Source organism: Gadus macrocephalus, chromosome 17 (assembly GCF_031168955.1).
Source record: "Gadus macrocephalus chromosome 17, ASM3116895v1".
NCBI lineage: Eukaryota > Metazoa > Chordata > Actinopteri > Gadiformes > Gadidae > Gadus > Gadus macrocephalus.
Genome location: NC_082398.1, coordinates 4,888,440 through 4,905,442, shown reverse-complemented (window position 1 = coordinate 4,905,442; position 17,003 = coordinate 4,888,440). Strand labels below are relative to the sequence as shown.

The following is a 17,003-nucleotide window of genomic DNA, read 5'->3' as shown; positions in this document are numbered from 1 at the left end:
GTGTGTGTGTGTGTGTGTGTGTGTGTGAAGAGAAAAAACAACGGTTTGCGCCTTACGGGTTCAGGGAGATGGAGTATCGTGTGTGCATCTTCGGGGAAGCCCGCCAATGCCTTGTAGCCACAGCTGGACGTCTCTGGCTCCTACACGCGTAGCGCACACACACACGCAAATAAACACAAACAAACACACGCATTATGCACGTCCTCTGCAACGCACACATCCCCGCTTACGAACTATCGAGGATGAGAAGCGACTGCAAGTTGCGTGAATACAGAAGATGAACTTCTGCAGCAGAACCAGAACAGACGCACACAGCCTTGCCCTCATGTGCACACACGTACCTTGCTCAACGCGTAGTGCCATAGAAAGCTGACTACTTCCTCTTTGAGTTTCTGTTGGAAAAATAAGTGCAATGAACAGTGAGAACAGAGGTGTGTTTCTGTGCACTAAACCACCTGGGTATGAGTTATAATTTAATTGAAAAAGAAAAGAGGCCCGAAAGGGGTTTTTACTTTACAGTACAATTACATTACTCAATGAATACTTATTAATCTGAATCCAACAATTACCAGGACAGAACACGTTGTGTTCTGTCCTGGTAATGGTTGGATTCAGATTAATAAGCATTCATTGAGTAATGTAATAGCATCTAGCATCTGGAGCACTTACATCATAATCAATGGCGGACTTGGATCACAGTACACACACACACACACACACACACACACACACACACACACACACACACACACACACACACACACACACACACACACACACACACACACACACACACACACACACACACACACACACCCACCCACCCACCCACCTGGTATTCCGGTGATTTGGCAGAGAGCTGGGGCACGAGGGCCAGCAGGTCGGCGACGGCCTTCACCACCGGGGGCCGGGAGTCACAGCTCAGCTGGGGGCCCAGGGCGCGCCACGTGGACACCATCTCCACCACCTGGGGGCCCGCAAGGACTCGGACACACGGCTCGGAGAACACAGCACTGCGTGTGGGGCATGCGTGCGAGTGTGTGCTTGTGTGCGTGTGTGTGTGTGCATGCGTGTGTGTTCGTTAGCATGTGTGTGCATGTGTGTGTGTGTGCTTGTGTATTTGTGCCTGCGTGTGTGTGCAGTTGTGTGCGTCTGGTTACATGCGTCTTTGTATACATGTGTGTGGATGCTTGCTTGTGTGTGTGGATGTGTGCGTTTGTATGCCTGTGTGCGTGCATCTGTGTGAAATTGTGTGTGTCTTCCCTTTTGTGTTTGTGTGTCTGTGTGTGTGTGTGTGTGTCACCTCGGCGCGGCAGAGGTCCTGCAGGCCTTGCAGGGCCAGGGTGGCGGGGGTGGCCAGGTCAGCCTTGGTACACTGGACCAGCGTGTGTGTGATGGCAGCCAGCATATCACCCCCATGCTGGTAGGGCCTGTAGCGCGCACACACACACATACAAGTTATGAAATGCAGCACTTTACTGAACCAAGCAGAAGGTGAAGGCGAGATACATCTCTTCTATTTAAAGGATATATATTCAGGCTATACATAGGCTCCATGGTCATAATGGCAGAGTGGATGAGGAGGAGGAAGAAGAGGAGGAGGAGGAGGAGGAGGAGGAGGAAGAGGAGAAGGATGAAGAAGAGGAGGAGGAAGAAGAGGAGGAGGAGGAGGAGGAGGAGGATGAAGATGATGAAGAGGAGGAGGAGGAAGAGGAAGAGGAGGATGAAGAGGAGGAGGAGGAGGATGGAGAGAAGGAGAGAAGGATGAAGAAGAGGAGGAAGAGGAGGATGAAGATGAGGAAGAAGAAAAGGAGGAGGAGGAGGAAGATGAGGAAGAGGAAGAAGAAGAGGAGGATGAAGAAGAGGAGGATGATGAAGAGGAGGAGGAGGATGAAGAGGAGAAGGATGAAGAAGAGGAGGAGGAGAAAGAGGAGGATGAAGAGGAGGAGGAGGAGAATGAAGAGGAGGAGGAGGAGGATGAAGAGGAGGAGGAGGAGGAGGATGAAGAGGAGGATGAAGAGGAGTAGGAGGAGGAGGATCAGGGAGCGCACCTCTCTCTGCAGATGTCCTTCAGACAGGCGGCCCGGGCCAGAACCATCTCCCACTGGGCGTCGCGTCCCGCCATCACACTCAGCTTCCCCCCGGGCTGGCCTAGCACCCGCTGCAGCTCTGGGTACACGCGGGCCTGACACACGCACGCACACACACACACACACACACACACACACACACACACACACACACACACACACACGAGCACACACACATGGGCACACACACACACACACAGGACAAACACACACACAAACACGGACACACACACACAGAGACACAGACACACACACACAAACACACACACCACCCACACAATCAGTGCTTTCCAGACGCAACTCCAACATTTCCAGACGAATAAAAATAACAAAAACATAGATTTTGTTCTTAGTCGAGCCCTGGTTTCTTCCCCATGAACCACTGCACTCCTAAACCCGGAGATGGTTGTGGCTGAGCAGAGCACTGACCTGCTTCTTCCAGAGCTCTGTCATGAGGCGCATCACCACAGCCCGCAGGTTGGGGGCACTGGCGAGCATCTGCAGCACGTGCAGCACCTGGGGCACGCAGAACTGGAACAGACACACCACGCACCAGGTGAGAGTCAGAATGGAGAGAATGGAGGCGAGACTCTGCTGGTTGTGACTGTGAGGTTTGATGTGTATGTGTATTGTTGTCTTTTTGCAATGGAAAATTTTAATTAACAAGAAAAAAAACGTTAGTCACGACACAATACCATCTTAAATATGGGTCTGTCGCCAAAATGTGTGCCTGGGTCCCAACGTTGTCATTACGAAGAAAAAAATTACATGAAAGCTTTCAATATACCAGGCGGAAAGAATATAACAAATACAATACGAGACGATTATTATTCTGGACCACGTCATGACAAATTTGAAAAAAAAGCGTTGAGAGAAAGGTGGAAGTGACATGAAGCACATCTATTATAATCACGACTATACATAATCGCATCATTTTGAATAAGAACTAAATGCAACGGCTGCAGGTGACACAGATCCCCAGACCAAATGGGAGCCTTCTCAGGTCTGATGGATCCTCTTCCTCACCTTATGGGTGCCCAGTTTGGGTAGGGTGTAGAGCAGGGCGTGGGACAGGGTGGGCTCCCTCTCCTTCTCCAGCCTGAACAGGAGGACCGGGAGCAGGGAGGGCACCTGGGGGGGAGACAGGTCAGGGGTCATTGACAGCCAGCCGCTCATTATGGAGGTCAGCTTCACAATGATGACCTGTGCAAAGTCGGTGCATTTACATTATCCCGCTAATTTCATGGATACTTACTAAATAATTGAAGCGTTTGAAGCAGAATATAACAACAACATTTTGGTTTTATTGCTGGCACTAAAAATGAAGTGTGTTACATTCTACTGTTGGAAAAAGCATAATGCCTTAATTGACGAATCAGAATCGAGTGTTCAACAGAATTGTGTTCTGAAAAGAGATTAACACAGCAATAATAACAGCATATTTCTATGAAACAATAACAACGATGCAACAATAACGGCCCATTTTATGCATATCCCGATCTTCTAGACACCCACTCAAATGCTTAACAACAGAAATAAAAATATAACATTTGAATCTGAGAATGTTGCCACGAGAAAAAGATTGAATTGAGTTGATGATACACAAACTGCAATCATGAGGACCGTGATAACCCTGAATGATTAGTGTTATTTAATCATGTGGAACGTTTACATGCATGCACGTGTTTCAAAAAGCGGTAACACTCTTTTTGCTTTTCCAACCGTCCAAAAAACGAATACAGAGAATGCTGGGGATATTGACGGGGTAAATGAGTCTCTGTGGTCGATGACAAAAGCCGTCATGGGGCCACCCATCCAGACTCAGGCCGGCCTGTGGGTGGGTGAGCCCGTGTACTATCGATAGGACTTTGGGTTCCACGTTATGTATTGAGCGGGACACCTTTCCTCTTACGTATCCTGTTGGTTGAAATCACGATCTCCCTCTACGTGTGTCAGTGGTTCTGATTACATTTGATCCAACCGGGGGTACGGTGCAAAGGCCGACCCAAACCCATGGAAACGTGAGACTATTATTTTTTGGGGGGTGCTTCAGATGATGGTTGGGAGCCGATTCCAACTACATCTGCAACAAGCAGAGATTACGCGCGCGTGTGCGCGTGCGTGTGCGTGTGTCTGTGTCTGTGTCTGTGTCTGTGTGTGTGTGTGTGTGTGTGCCCTCATGCACGATTGCATGTTGCATCTCACACACACACACACACACACACACACACACACACACACACACACACACACACACACACACACACACACACACACACACACACACACACACACACACACACACACACACACACACTTCACCCATGCATCCAGACTCCCCGCCCCGCCCTGGGGGTGTTGCCAGGTGCCTGGACCCGGGGGGGTGGGGGGGGGGGGGGCGTGGCTTTGGCCTTCAAAGGGACTCCAGAGATATATATTTCCCTATTCTTCCCTTATCTCCCACTGCTCTCTGTGCGGGTGCTCTCAAAAGCCCCAGTGTACCCCCAGGCAGTCTGTGCATTCAGCAGCAACACAGAGAGGGAGCAACACACTACCGCCACCTTGGCGGGGCCCAAAACGACCCACAAAGGAGCCCTTTCGGCGGGTGCTGAACCGCGGCCATTTTGAACCCATTCAGGGAGAATGGGCGGGCGATGCGGGAGGGATATGCCGCCCAGAGGACTGCTCAAACCCTCCGCCGATCAGCACTCGGCGATAAGAGGCCGGGGAACACAGTGATGGACGGGGACGATCAACGGAACAGGTGATCTGTGTTCTGTTCACCCAGCACTCCCCTTTAAAGGGCATCGGCAAAAAGGCCAAGCAGGCGGGATTGTAAATGTGTAATTGGGTCGGGGGTGTGAAAGTGCGAGCGGTTTAAACATCCATTTAGCAAAAGGCATGCAATTAAAGCGTTGTAATTCTTTTTGGACGGACGTCTGGGGATGATGAAAGTCTGGGGCATTTCACCGCTAAACCGAAGCACCCCCCCGCGCCACTAAGAATCAACGCCAAAGTCCCATGTTATCAACAGTATCCAATCACACGCCATCTCAACCTAGGGCACCCTCAACACACACACACACACACACACACACACACACACACACACACACACACACACACACACACACACACACACACACACACACACACACACACACACACACACACACACACACACACACACACACACACAGACAGACAGACAGACAGACAGACACACGCCATAAGCTAACCGGGGCCCTCACCTTCAAGGTGATCCATTGCAACCTCAACAATCACGCCGCTGCCTAGCTCCTCCCCTTCTCCCTTTCACCGCGCCCCCCCCCCCCCCCCCCCCTATCCCCGCCCACATCCCACACCCACAGACTGCACCCATTGCCCCCCCGTTTCGTCATGCACGGCCGGCCCCCTGGGCCGCTCGGCAGACTGTGTACAACCCCCCCCCCCCCCCCCCCCCGTCAATGGGCTCCGTGGTGCATGGAGGGACCTTAGAAAGGGGCCCCGTGGAGGACAGCGCAGGGTTAATAGTTTGTCATTCCAGGCTAAGTGCTCCTGTTGGAGCCGACGGCCCCCCCTCGTAGCGGCTGGGGGCCCCCTGTGTCGCAGGGAGCTGAACTTGGCCCTGCATTATACGTCTTCGTTAAAGAGACCCTGCCGTACCGGACGGTGACAGCTTGGGGGGGGGGGGTCTTGAGGTAGGATGTGGAGGAAATTGGAATAAGGCGGCGGGAAAAACAAGTCGATTTTACTATTGATACATCCAACCCGTTAGCCAGAATTCATTCTTGGTTATATGGTTTGTTCTGTGTTTGGAGGAAAACTCGAAATGTAGTACGGTAAAATAGTATAGACATGCTTCCACGGTGAGTTTGTCCTAATCGTGGATTGATCTTGGTGCCCCGTTGAGAAAGGCAGGGTTTCTAGCCAGTAGCAGGAACAGCCTGCGTGCTTTGAACATCGAGATGGCAGCAAATGAGAGCTGCAATGCTTCAAAATACATCCACCCAGTCCGAGAGGAGCTTAGTGTACCAGCACAGAAACGTCAGTGCTCTCGCATTCAAGTCCAGTGGGTACGAATCATCCCAGAGGAGCCAAGCTACCCATCCTGAGACTAGTCTCCCACCTGCTTCCTCCAGGCTGCATGCATCTTCGCTCCCAACACCTGGCCCCCAGTACAGGGACCGTCTGAAGCCTTTGGGGGGGGGTCTGGGTTTGGGTTCCCCTGGCGGTCTGGCAGTCTGGCTCATCATTCATCAGGCGAGCGTTGCTCTGATCCTGCGCAGGACCGTGTGGCAGTATGCCGGGTTGGGATTGTATGGGTTCCATAGAGCGCTGTTAAGACGGAATTAGACCTGGGAGGTATGATCGAGGGACCGGGGGTTTGTGCCGTCGCAGACAAAGCTCACAGGTTTTTCGGGTACGCGGGTGATCAATCGGGGAACACGAGTCGCGGGTTCACATCGTCCGGGACTTCAGTAGCGGATATTAAACGGCCTGTTTTCAGTTTCGCCCGATCAGCAAAGATTGACTGCCTGTCGGCTTACGCCCTGAGTGGCAGGGGTGATGATTGCGGTCTGGTTTGTCGTGTTTGCGGTGTTTGGCTGGGGTCCCGGTCCGACGACCGTACCCAGATTGTTGTGCTTGTTTTGACGTTTGCGTTTCTCACGCTGATCGGTACTTGGCAGCGGCACCCTATTTGAGTTTGCCTCCGGGTGAGGTGGAACGTGTCGGCGCGTGTGGCCATGCAGCCTACTACCCCGGGCTCCGACACCTCCGTCCTGACACCACCAGCTCCTCCACCAGCTCCGATGCGATGGGGGGGAAGACTGCACCCAGAGGAGCACCGAAACAGACCTCCATATCCTCCCATTCTCAGAGCTGTGCTATATTTTTCAAAATGATCGATTTTTCTTACAAATCTTGTCGATATCCATCCATCTCACCATGTACAATATCGTGTACATGTTGTATTTGAAATCTGTTTTGAGGTGCGACTTGTGAACGGGTCGATCGCTGTCTCCGCGGTCACATCCGAGGGGCGGGCATAGAGCCTCTCTGGGAGCAATTAGAAACTCACAAACCACGCGTAATTAGCCCCCCATCACAGATTGGGATGGGGCGTTATCTTCCCCAGGGGGTGACATGTGAGGTCTGTCGGCCCCACCCTCCCCCAACCCCCACCCCGACAGAACAAAGACCTCCTAATCTAGGAACACCTCGGAATAAGGTAGGGGACGACCACTTCCTGACTGGAATGAAACGGGAGTATTGACATTTCAAGGTCTCTCCAAGTAGGATATTGAGTGTAGAACTAAAACCCAACTAAAACCCCCCCCCGCACACACACACACACACACACACACACACACACACACACACACACACACACACACACACACACACACACACACACACACACACACACACACACACACACACACACACACACACACACACACACTTGGAGCTACCTTAGAGGGGTCTGCCTCCGCGATGGCGACAGCGGCCCCCAAGGCCTGGTGGCAGACGGCGGGGGGTCCGGTGGTGAGGAGGTGGGCCACCACCAGCACCAGGGACCAGGGCAGCGGCTGCGGGCCGCCGGGGTGACCCAGGGACGAGGTGACGGAGGCCAGCCACTCACCGGCGGCGGCGGGGTCCTCGGCGTTGGCCACCCTGCGCAGCACGGCCACGGCCAGGGTCAGCTCGCTGTACCACGGGCCAGGGGGCAGGGCCGGCACGCCACCGGCCTGGGGGGGGGGTGGTTAGGATGGAGCATTTCAACCAATCAGGACTTGGTTTTTTGGGGGGTTTTTGAATTTTTTTCACTTATATCTTCAAAAATATCTTGGAATGAGATGGCTGTAGTCTGTAGTCTTACAGCGTTTAGTCTACTGTCCATAATAATTTAGAGATCATATTCTCCGCCGCTCACATGCGGGAATAATTAAGACTTGAGGAGAAATTAAACAGCGGGCTAGAGATGCGGTGTCCGTCCGACTTCCGATAAGTCACCTCATCTGATCCTCTTTATGTGTGAAGTGAAACCAACACACACTCCACAGTCCACACTGAGCCCAATTATTTTTGACCGACAAGCGACAAGATTGATCGGTTAACGTTGATACGGTCAACGGTCATCGGTTAACATCCCTAGCACTGGCATAGCCTTGGATTACAAATATTGACAATGGTAAACATTTTTTAATTTTGTGTCATGTATTGTTGCTGTAGTTCCACACCTTTACATTCATTGGTGCTTTGAGTTATATGCGTTGTCGCTATGGTAACATGCCTTGAGTACGGGACGTTGTTGCTATAGTTACACGCCTTGAATAGAGTGCATTGTTGCTCAAGGTACATGTTATGAATGGATGCATTGTTTGTTGCTCAAGGTACATCTTCTGAATTGGTCAGTTGTTGGTGTAGTAACATGCATTGAGCATGCCCTCGCTGCCCCAGCGCTAGGGCAGGTCCAATGCGTTGGGTAAATGTGCGATGAATCTAATTTCGAGACTAATTTCGGTTTTGTGTCAAACGATCTCCAAACCAATATAATCGTGTTGAAAGCTGGATACAAATTTGTACATTATTTCCGATTTGAACATTCTGTGTATTTCTTTAAGGGTCCGAAGTTGTGTTACGTGTTTGGAGAGAAATGCTGAATAAATGCATCATGTTTTCAAAAATAATCGCTTGAATAATCGTGATTTCAATAATTGAACCAAAATAATGGTGAAGGTGATTTCAATATTAAAAAGATGATGAAGGTGATTTCAATATTAAAATAATGGTGAAGGTGATTTCAATATTAAAAAGATGATGAAGGTGATTTCAATATTAAAATGATGATGAAGGTGATTTAAATATTAAAATGATGATGAAGGTGATTTCAATATTAAAATGATGATGAAGGTGATTTAAATATTAAAATGATGATGAAGGTGATTTCAATATTAAAATGATGATGAAGGTGATTTCAATATTAAAATGATGATGAAGGTGATTTCAATATTAAAATGATGGTGAAGGTGATTTCCTCCGTGGTCGAGCAGGAGGCCCTGGGCGGCGCTCCCCTGCGGGGCGGCGCTCCCCTGCGGGGCGGCGCTCCCCTGCGGGGCGGGGCTCACCTGCGGGGCGGGGCTCACCTGCGGGGTGGGGCCCGTGGCCCTCCCGGCGCTGCGCAGCACGCGGCCGGCCAGCGCCAGGGTGCGGCGGTGGAGCCGGGGCTCCGCCAGGGGCTCCACCAGCCCGGCGACGGACAGGAGCTGCAGCACGGGCAGCAGCAGCAGGGGGGCCCCCCACGGGGCCAGGGGCTCCTGCTCCGGGGCCAGGGAGAGGGCTGAGGGGACAGGAGGGAGGGGGGAGGGGGGGAAGGGAGGGAGGAGGGGGATGGGAGGTGGGGGGAGGGGGGGGAGGGAGGGAGGGATGGGAGGGGGGGGGGGGGGGGGGGAGAGAAGGAGAGGGGGAGGAGGGGGGGAGGGAGGGATGGGAGGGAGGGGAGGGAGAGGGGGGGAGGGAGGGGAGGGAGAGGGGGGAGGAAGGGATGGGAGGGAGGGATGGGAGGGAGGGATGGGGGGGAGGGAGGGAGGGAGGGAGGGAGGGAGGGGTGGGGTGAGGGAGGGAGGGGGCGGGAGGGAGGGAGGGGAGGGGGGAGGGATGGGAGGGGGAGAGGGGGGAGGGATGGGAGGGAGGGGGGGGGAGGGAGGGATGGCCGCCGTGAAGGACGTGATGAAATGATTGGGGGGGAAGAAAAAATGGTTTAGAAGTTAAAGGGGCTGCTGCCTTTACGTTATGACAATCTGAGCAGCAGCGATGGTCTGTACGGTTTCAGAAACACAAAGACACATCGGGTTTCCATAGCAGCAGCAAGGGCCAGGGGCGTGAACTGGGGTGAGCCCCCGATACAAGGCCCACTCTGGAAATGCATTTTCAGCCGGAAGTATAGTTCTTCATGTATTTTTACAAAGCCTTGCTTTTTTGCATTTGGTCTGAATGGGAAACGTGTGGAAGGGCGTTGAGTGTGTGCTGGCGTGTGTGAGGAGAGGTGGTGTTACCGAGGTTCAGGAGGTCGGTCTGTTGGTCTGCTGGAGCTTCCAGCAGCAGCAGGCCCAGACCCATCAGCACCTCCTCTACTGGGACCTCCTGCAACACACACACACACACACACACAATTAAATAATTAGTCAATAACAAATAGAAACAAACTAGAAATGATCAGGACGATGATGATCAGGCTGGTCTGTCTCTGGACAAGGATTTCATTGAGCAGAATCGCCCTGTGTTAAGGGTTAAAAAACTATAATAGATCCTCCGCTCTCGTCTTCAAAATAAGAGTCTGACCGACGTTTCTTGTTTTTCCATCAAAGTGTCGAACTCTTATTTTGAAAGCGGGTGCGGATGGCCCCGGGTGGCGGGAGCGCCTGTACCTGCCGGCAGGTGGGCAGCAGCCGGTGGATGAGCTGCAGGAAGATGCGGCAGTCCCCGCTGAGCTGCAGGCTGAGCTTGCAGGCGCAGAGCAGCAGCAGGGCCAGACGGGCGCTCTCCGCACGCCAGCGCGGCCCGGGCGCCCTCTCCAGGCTGGGCAGCAGCACCTCGCCGTAGCCCTGGAGCTCCAGGACCGCCTCCATGCTGTCCACCTGGAGGGAGGGGGGGGAGAGGGGGAGGGGGGGAGAGAGAGAGAGGGAGGGAGAGGGGGAGAGAGTGGGGGAGAGGGGGAGAAAGGGAGGGAGAGGGGGGGAGAGTGGGGGAGAGGGGGAGAAAGGGAGGGAGAGGGAGGGGGGGAGAAAGGGAGGGAGGGAGAGGGGGAGAGAGAAGGAGGGAGGGGGAGAGAGGGAGGGAGGGAGAGGGGGAGAGGGAGGGAGAGGGAGCAAGAGGGGGAGAGAGAGGGAGGGAGGGGGAGAGAGGGAGGGAGGGAGGGAGGGAGAGGGAGAGGGGGAGGGAGAGGGGGAGAGAGGGGGAGATACAGGGAGGGCAGGGCTTAGTTATGGTTTCACGTCGACGCAACGCAAGGGTTTTTTTAGGACCCCTGACGTCCTTGTGGACCCTCCTTGCGTCCACCGCAAAGGCCTGTCGTGCACCACCAAAACCATGGCAACCTTTTGATTGGACCAATCACAGCCCTTGCTGCTGCGTCGCCTCGACGCAAGGTTTATCATTTTCACTAAAACCAAAACAGGTTCACGCCTGCGTTGAAACTGCGTGTTCATTGCAGTGCGGCGACCTGGAACCATAACTGAGCCTTCAGTGGCAAATGGACAGGATTGATGGACTGCTTTTCTAACTCGTGGTAACTTAGGGTGTCTTGCTCAGGGAACACATTGACACAGATGTGTCAGGGGGGAGAAAAGAGAGGGAGAGGGAGAGAGAATTACTCCTCTCCAAAACACACAAAGGGAAGCAGTGCGCACTTGACTAATGAGTACACACATGCACAGAACATGCACTGTAAGTGCATGTTAGAGAGAGGCAGAGAGAAAGGGGGGAAAGAAAGAAAAAATAAAGAGCTTAAGAAAGTAAGAGGGGGAACCAGCTATGCATTGATAACGCTCGATAGATCTTTCCTTTTGTCATTAGCTGCAGCTACGTTTCGGTGGGAGGAAAAAATAAGATATTCTTTGTACATCAGACATGGAACTAGCGATCTCTACCTCCAAACAACACCTAACATCCGTCGGCGATCGCTCAACCGAAGTACAACCACCGTGTTCGACAGCAGACACCGGGAGGGAAAACATCTGGTCGTATTTCTTGGGTAAACGTCGCTCGTCTCTACGCTCTCCTCCTGTCGAGACGCAGGCGGCGCCTCACCTGCATGTGGGGAACCAGCTGGCAGAAGCAGCCCAGCAGGCTCTCATGGACCAGCGACGAGCCTCTCCCTGGGTCCTCGTGGGCGGGGCCTCCGTCGTGGGCGGGGCCTCCCTCGTGGGCGGGGGCGGGGACAGGCAGGAGGAGGCGGAGCAGGTTCTGCCTGAAGGCGGCGTGAGCCGGCTGCCTCTGGGGCTCGCAGTACAGGTAGCGGAGGAACGGCGTCAGCATCGTGACGTAAGCGGGGTCCTCCCTGAGCCAGACGTTGGCAGAAATACCGTGTGACTAAGTAGTAGCATACATTAAGGCCCAATCCCATTTCTACCCCTTGCCCCTTCCCCTTAACCCCTTCAAAACAAGGAGGAGGGGTAAGGGGAAGGGGTAAGGGGTAGAAATGGGATTGGGCCTTAACACTCAAGGAGCATACAAATAGCATAGCATTAGCATATAAGTAGCAAACAAGTAAAATACTAATGGCATACACGTAGCATTAAAGTAGAGTGCAAGAAGCATGCAAGTAGCACACATTTACAATGTACAAGTAACACTCAAAATAAGTCAAATAAAAATAACCTGTATAAATAAAACATGCATGTTATTTGCATGTAGGACTTATATACAACTGCAACAGTGTAAAGGAGAGGTTCTTGGGGCTGTAGGGATTGGCTGCACTAAGGTGGAGGTCTGGTTAGTGTCATCATATCTCTCAGAGAACCAGTTCACTGCATCCATAACCTCACCTTGAAACAAAATCAATGCATCGTCAAAAAATCAACGTGTCGTTCAAACCACACCTCAAAAGACCACTGTGTCGTGTTTCGGGGTATGTCTGTTCCTGTGACCGGAGGGGAAGCCAGCACTTTTTTAATAACCAATCCGAACCAGGTAGAACACTGAACAACACGATGGTGGGAGACTTCCAAGAACTAGAGCGCTTCGCTGAGCTACGGAGCGCGGCAGCCTTTCGTTTGAGATGCGAGTCAGAACGGGAGCACAGCGAGGCGTTTGAGAATGCATGAAGACGAGGAATCCCACCGTCCCACTCTCCACACCTAGCACGTGGCCTGATAGGAGGAGGAGGAAGGAGGGATAGCGCTTGCCTTTCTGTCCCTTCCTGGATGAAGTGGTGGATCTCCAGCAGCAGGAAGGGCCAGCATTCAGCCCGGTTCTCCAGCGCGGTGATGTAGGGATGGGGGTTGCTTCTGCAACGCCAGACAAAAGATGATTGTTTTAGAGACATAGTATACATTTGAATACAACCGCTACCATTTCAAGATTGGTATCATGAACGTTGTATTTTAGACACTTGCAATGTATCGTGGGTAATAGATATTTCTGTTTCATTACACTGGGCATTTTGACCCCAAAAAACTGCCGTTACCAGTGTTTGACCTTGTTGTGCTGCCTTAAAACTTACATCGAGGCACAAATTGCAATGTGTTCATGTTTTTTATTGAAATATACCGTGTCCTCCACTTTGTAGGACTTACCGAAGAGTTACTGAACGATATAAACGATACGAGTCGTTAACTTTCAATGCCTGCATTGTCTGACGGTGTATAGAACATTGACGAACAGAAAAGTGTAAGAAACATCGGCATTGTCCTTGAGGAAGCTTTGAGCACACAAATCTGCAATGCATTAAATGAATGACAATATTCAGTTGACGAGGAGTCTTTCTTGGTCGTCACACTCGAGTCCGTCTGCACCAAGGTCAGGTCTTTGCATTCAAATCCCGAGTGGAGACAGGTCAAAGGTTAACCCAACAGGAGTGGGCGGTGTGGGTGTCAAGGGGGGGGGGGGGGGGGGGGGGGGAATCGCACCACACACATCCGTCATCGCATCAATCGTCTTGATGGGAAGGAAGCGAGCGGACAAAACACCCACCTCAGCTGTGACCATGGCCGGCACCAGCATTGGCTGAACGGGGAAGGCCATGTTATCTGCCCTGAGCATCTCCCCCCCCCCCTCTCCCTCTGTCCATCCCCTCGGCTCTATTCAGGTTACCCCGAGTTCTCCCCCCCCCAGCCCACATCCATCAGTCTCCCCGTCTTATCTCCCCTTTCCCCCGGCCACACAATAAGACAGGAGGAAGGGGGGGAGGGGAGGGAGGGAGGGAGGGGGAGAGGGAGGAAGGACAAGCTCAAACTCAAAGGTGGGGGGGGGGGAGCAACTGCAAGTTCAGCCGTCTGAACTGAGACATCTGGCGGCAGCTTCCTAAAGGCTTAGTTATAGTTGGACGTCGACGCAACGCAAGGGGGTTTACGGTAGGGCTGGCCCGAATGCCATTTTTCAGGCTTCGAATACTCGTTGGTTTTTCCGAGCGAGTATTTGAATACTCGTTCCAGAAAAACACACCATCAAAAACAACATTAATAATCCCTATATACTCCCTGGAACCGATTTTGACAGTATCTGCATATTTTGTTGAAGATTTAATAGCTTTTGAACGTTAATTAGTAGGCCTTAGTAAGTTGGAGTTCCTTACTTTTTCCCCGCGGAAGTGAACAGCTGTTGTTCCGTTCCAAATCAGCTGTCCTCTGCCTTACATCTCAGGCCTTACGGGAGCTTTTCAATTCATCCTGGAACGTGCATCTTTTCAGGGAATTGGTACGATAAATCCCTAACAAATACAGAATATTGAATGTCTTATGTGTCCATATTATATCCATTATATTGACCGTGTAATCTCAAGACGCTCACGCTCTGCAGCAAGCCAGTCAGTTGATGGGCGCGGCGCTGTACAGCGAACGTAAACAAACAGCTAAGCTAAGGTTAGCGTTTCGCTAAGCATTACTTTTCCTCCCAAAGTCCCGCTAATGTTGTGTTATAAGTTAAGGGAAACAAGATATCTATTCTTCCTCCAACTCCCTCGCTTCTCTGCTTGGTGTCGCTTATAGTTTGCCTCCCTCGCTCTGGTAACGTCACGTAGCATACAACTACGCGGAAAAAAAAACGAAGCTCCGAATACTGATTTAAGCTTCGAATACAAATTTTCTGAAAGAGTATTCGAATATTCAAATAATTCGGCCCAGCCTTAGTTTACGGACCCATTACATCCTTGTCGACCCTCCTTTTGTCCATCGCAAGGGCCTGACGTGCGCCTCGCCAAAAAACACAGCCCTTGCGGCAGCAAGGGCTGTGATTGGTCCGCTGACTAAAACCCGACGCAGAACCAATTCAGGTTCACGACTGCGTCGAAGCGACTGCGTTATCCTTGCGTTGCGTCGACGTCCAACCATAACTAGGCCTTTGGAGACAGGTAGTACCGGTGATGAAGTTCCACGACCTGATTCTGTGGTGGGTCAGCGATGCTTCAGGGCCAGGGCGAAGAACAGACGGAAAGACGTGACGACTCTCGTCCAGTCTCGGTCTCTCCGCCAGACAGAGAGTGTCGTCTTTTTTGCATGTGGCAGAAATAGGAGTCAAAAACATCTCCCCACTCCTTTACTACTTAAAGTTCAACACAGTATGGACAGGGCAATGTGCTTGTTTTCCCTTTATATTCCCCAGCGTCCGTATCGATCGTTAAAGCTGTCGTTACCTCATTTTCAATACGGTTTAGTGTTCAAACAAGACATCTCCCAAGTCTTTGAAAGTCCCTTTGAACCACACAGGCCGGACCTCTCTAAACACCCTGCAGCTCGGAACATAAACTGTGTATCCTTGCCTCCCGATCTATCCCTGTGATCTCTCGCTTATTTACAACAAATCCACATATCGGCCTGTGCGTCCGTTAAACAGTGAGCAGTTCAGCGCCCCCGAAGGCTGCACGCATGAGCAGTGTCTCCTCCCGGCCTCGCCCCCACCCCGCTGGGGGGGGGGGGGGGGTCCCAGTGGCTTAGTGTCCTCTGTGGCAGCCTGTGTGGGGCAGCGGTGGACAGCCGGTCCACAATGAGCACCACTGAGCATCCTCCATTAATCCCAGCCCCGGTTACCGTCGCCGGACTCCAGGCCCCGCCCCCCTCCTCAACCCCCCCCCCCCCCCCCCCCTGCCGGCACCAGAGCCCGGACCGACCAATCAGCAGAGCCGGAGCCGGTCGTGGAGGCTGGTTAGCCTGCACACATTCATCTACACACCAGGGGGGGGGGGGGGGCGTGGTCTGTGCCAGACACACACACACACACGCAGCCATGCACGAACAAACGCACATAGGCAGGCAAGCATGCACAAACACACACACACACACACACACATGCAACAATGCGCACACACACACACACAGAAGATCATTCAGATAAACAACCATTCACACACACACACACACAAACAGGAGAACACTTGCATATGCAACCATGCGCGAACACACACACACACACACACACGAGATCACTCATATACACAACCAAGCACACACACACACACACACAGGAGAACACATGCATATGCAACCATGCGCACAAACACACACACACACAGGAAATTACTCAGATGCACAACCATGAATACACAGCCACAGCACACACACTCAAAAACCAGAGATCACACCAATATACAACCATGCAAACACACACACACACACACACACACACACACACACACACACACACACACACACACACACACACACACACACACACACACACACACACACACACACACACACACACACACACACACACACGGTAGGAGACAACAGGCTGCAATCCTGCAAAGAACAAGAGTGAAGCGGGACAACAAAAAGAGAGGAGGAGGAGGAGGCGGAGGAGGAAGAAGAAGAGCAGGATGTGGCAGGAAGGGAGGAGGGAGAGAACAGAAAGAAATACCAACAAAGAAAGGAAAAAAACAACAACAAAGAGGGACGAGAGAGAGGAGGAAGTGATAAAGACGGGAGGAGGAGGAGGAGGAGGGAGCGAGGGCGGGAGGAAGAGGAGGAGATGAGAGAGAGAGCAGAGCAGATAGAAGGGAGGAGGCGGGAGGGCCTGAGAGCAGCACAAGGAGAAGAAGCCATTATGCAGAGGGAAGGAGGGAAAGAGGGATGGGGGGGGTAAGGAGAGAAGGAGGGAAGGAGGGAGGAGGGATGGGGGCTGAGGGTGAATCAGAAGCACAGCCTCTTTATCCTTCACTGTTACTGATTAAGGAGGAGGCCCCCAGGAACTTGG

At 52.3% G+C, this 17,003-nt stretch overlaps 1 protein-coding gene across 3 annotated transcripts in view; it reads right to left on the bottom strand.

Moving 5' to 3' along the window:
• focad (focadhesin) overlaps positions 1 to 17,003 on the bottom strand; it is a 46,102-nt gene that overhangs the window by 20,288 nt on the left and 8,811 nt on the right. For all 3 annotated transcript variants that reach the window (XM_060076698.1, XM_060076699.1, XM_060076700.1), the window contains exons 6-18: positions 13,001 to 13,102; positions 11,904 to 12,153; positions 10,523 to 10,732; positions 10,151 to 10,238; positions 9,224 to 9,435; positions 7,568 to 7,843; positions 3,117 to 3,221; positions 2,520 to 2,621; positions 2,052 to 2,185; positions 1,304 to 1,430; positions 833 to 967; positions 342 to 392; positions 57 to 140 (exon numbers count right to left, since the gene is read on the bottom strand). In XM_060076698.1, coding sequence (XP_059932681.1) covers positions 57 to 140; positions 342 to 392; positions 833 to 967; positions 1,304 to 1,430; positions 2,052 to 2,185; positions 2,520 to 2,621; positions 3,117 to 3,221; positions 7,568 to 7,843; positions 9,224 to 9,435; positions 10,151 to 10,238; positions 10,523 to 10,732; positions 11,904 to 12,153; positions 13,001 to 13,102 — 1,876 coding nt within the window. The remainder of the gene's footprint in view (positions 1 to 56; positions 141 to 341; positions 393 to 832; positions 968 to 1,303; positions 1,431 to 2,051; positions 2,186 to 2,519; positions 2,622 to 3,116; positions 3,222 to 7,567; positions 7,844 to 9,223; positions 9,436 to 10,150; positions 10,239 to 10,522; positions 10,733 to 11,903; positions 12,154 to 13,000; positions 13,103 to 17,003) is intronic.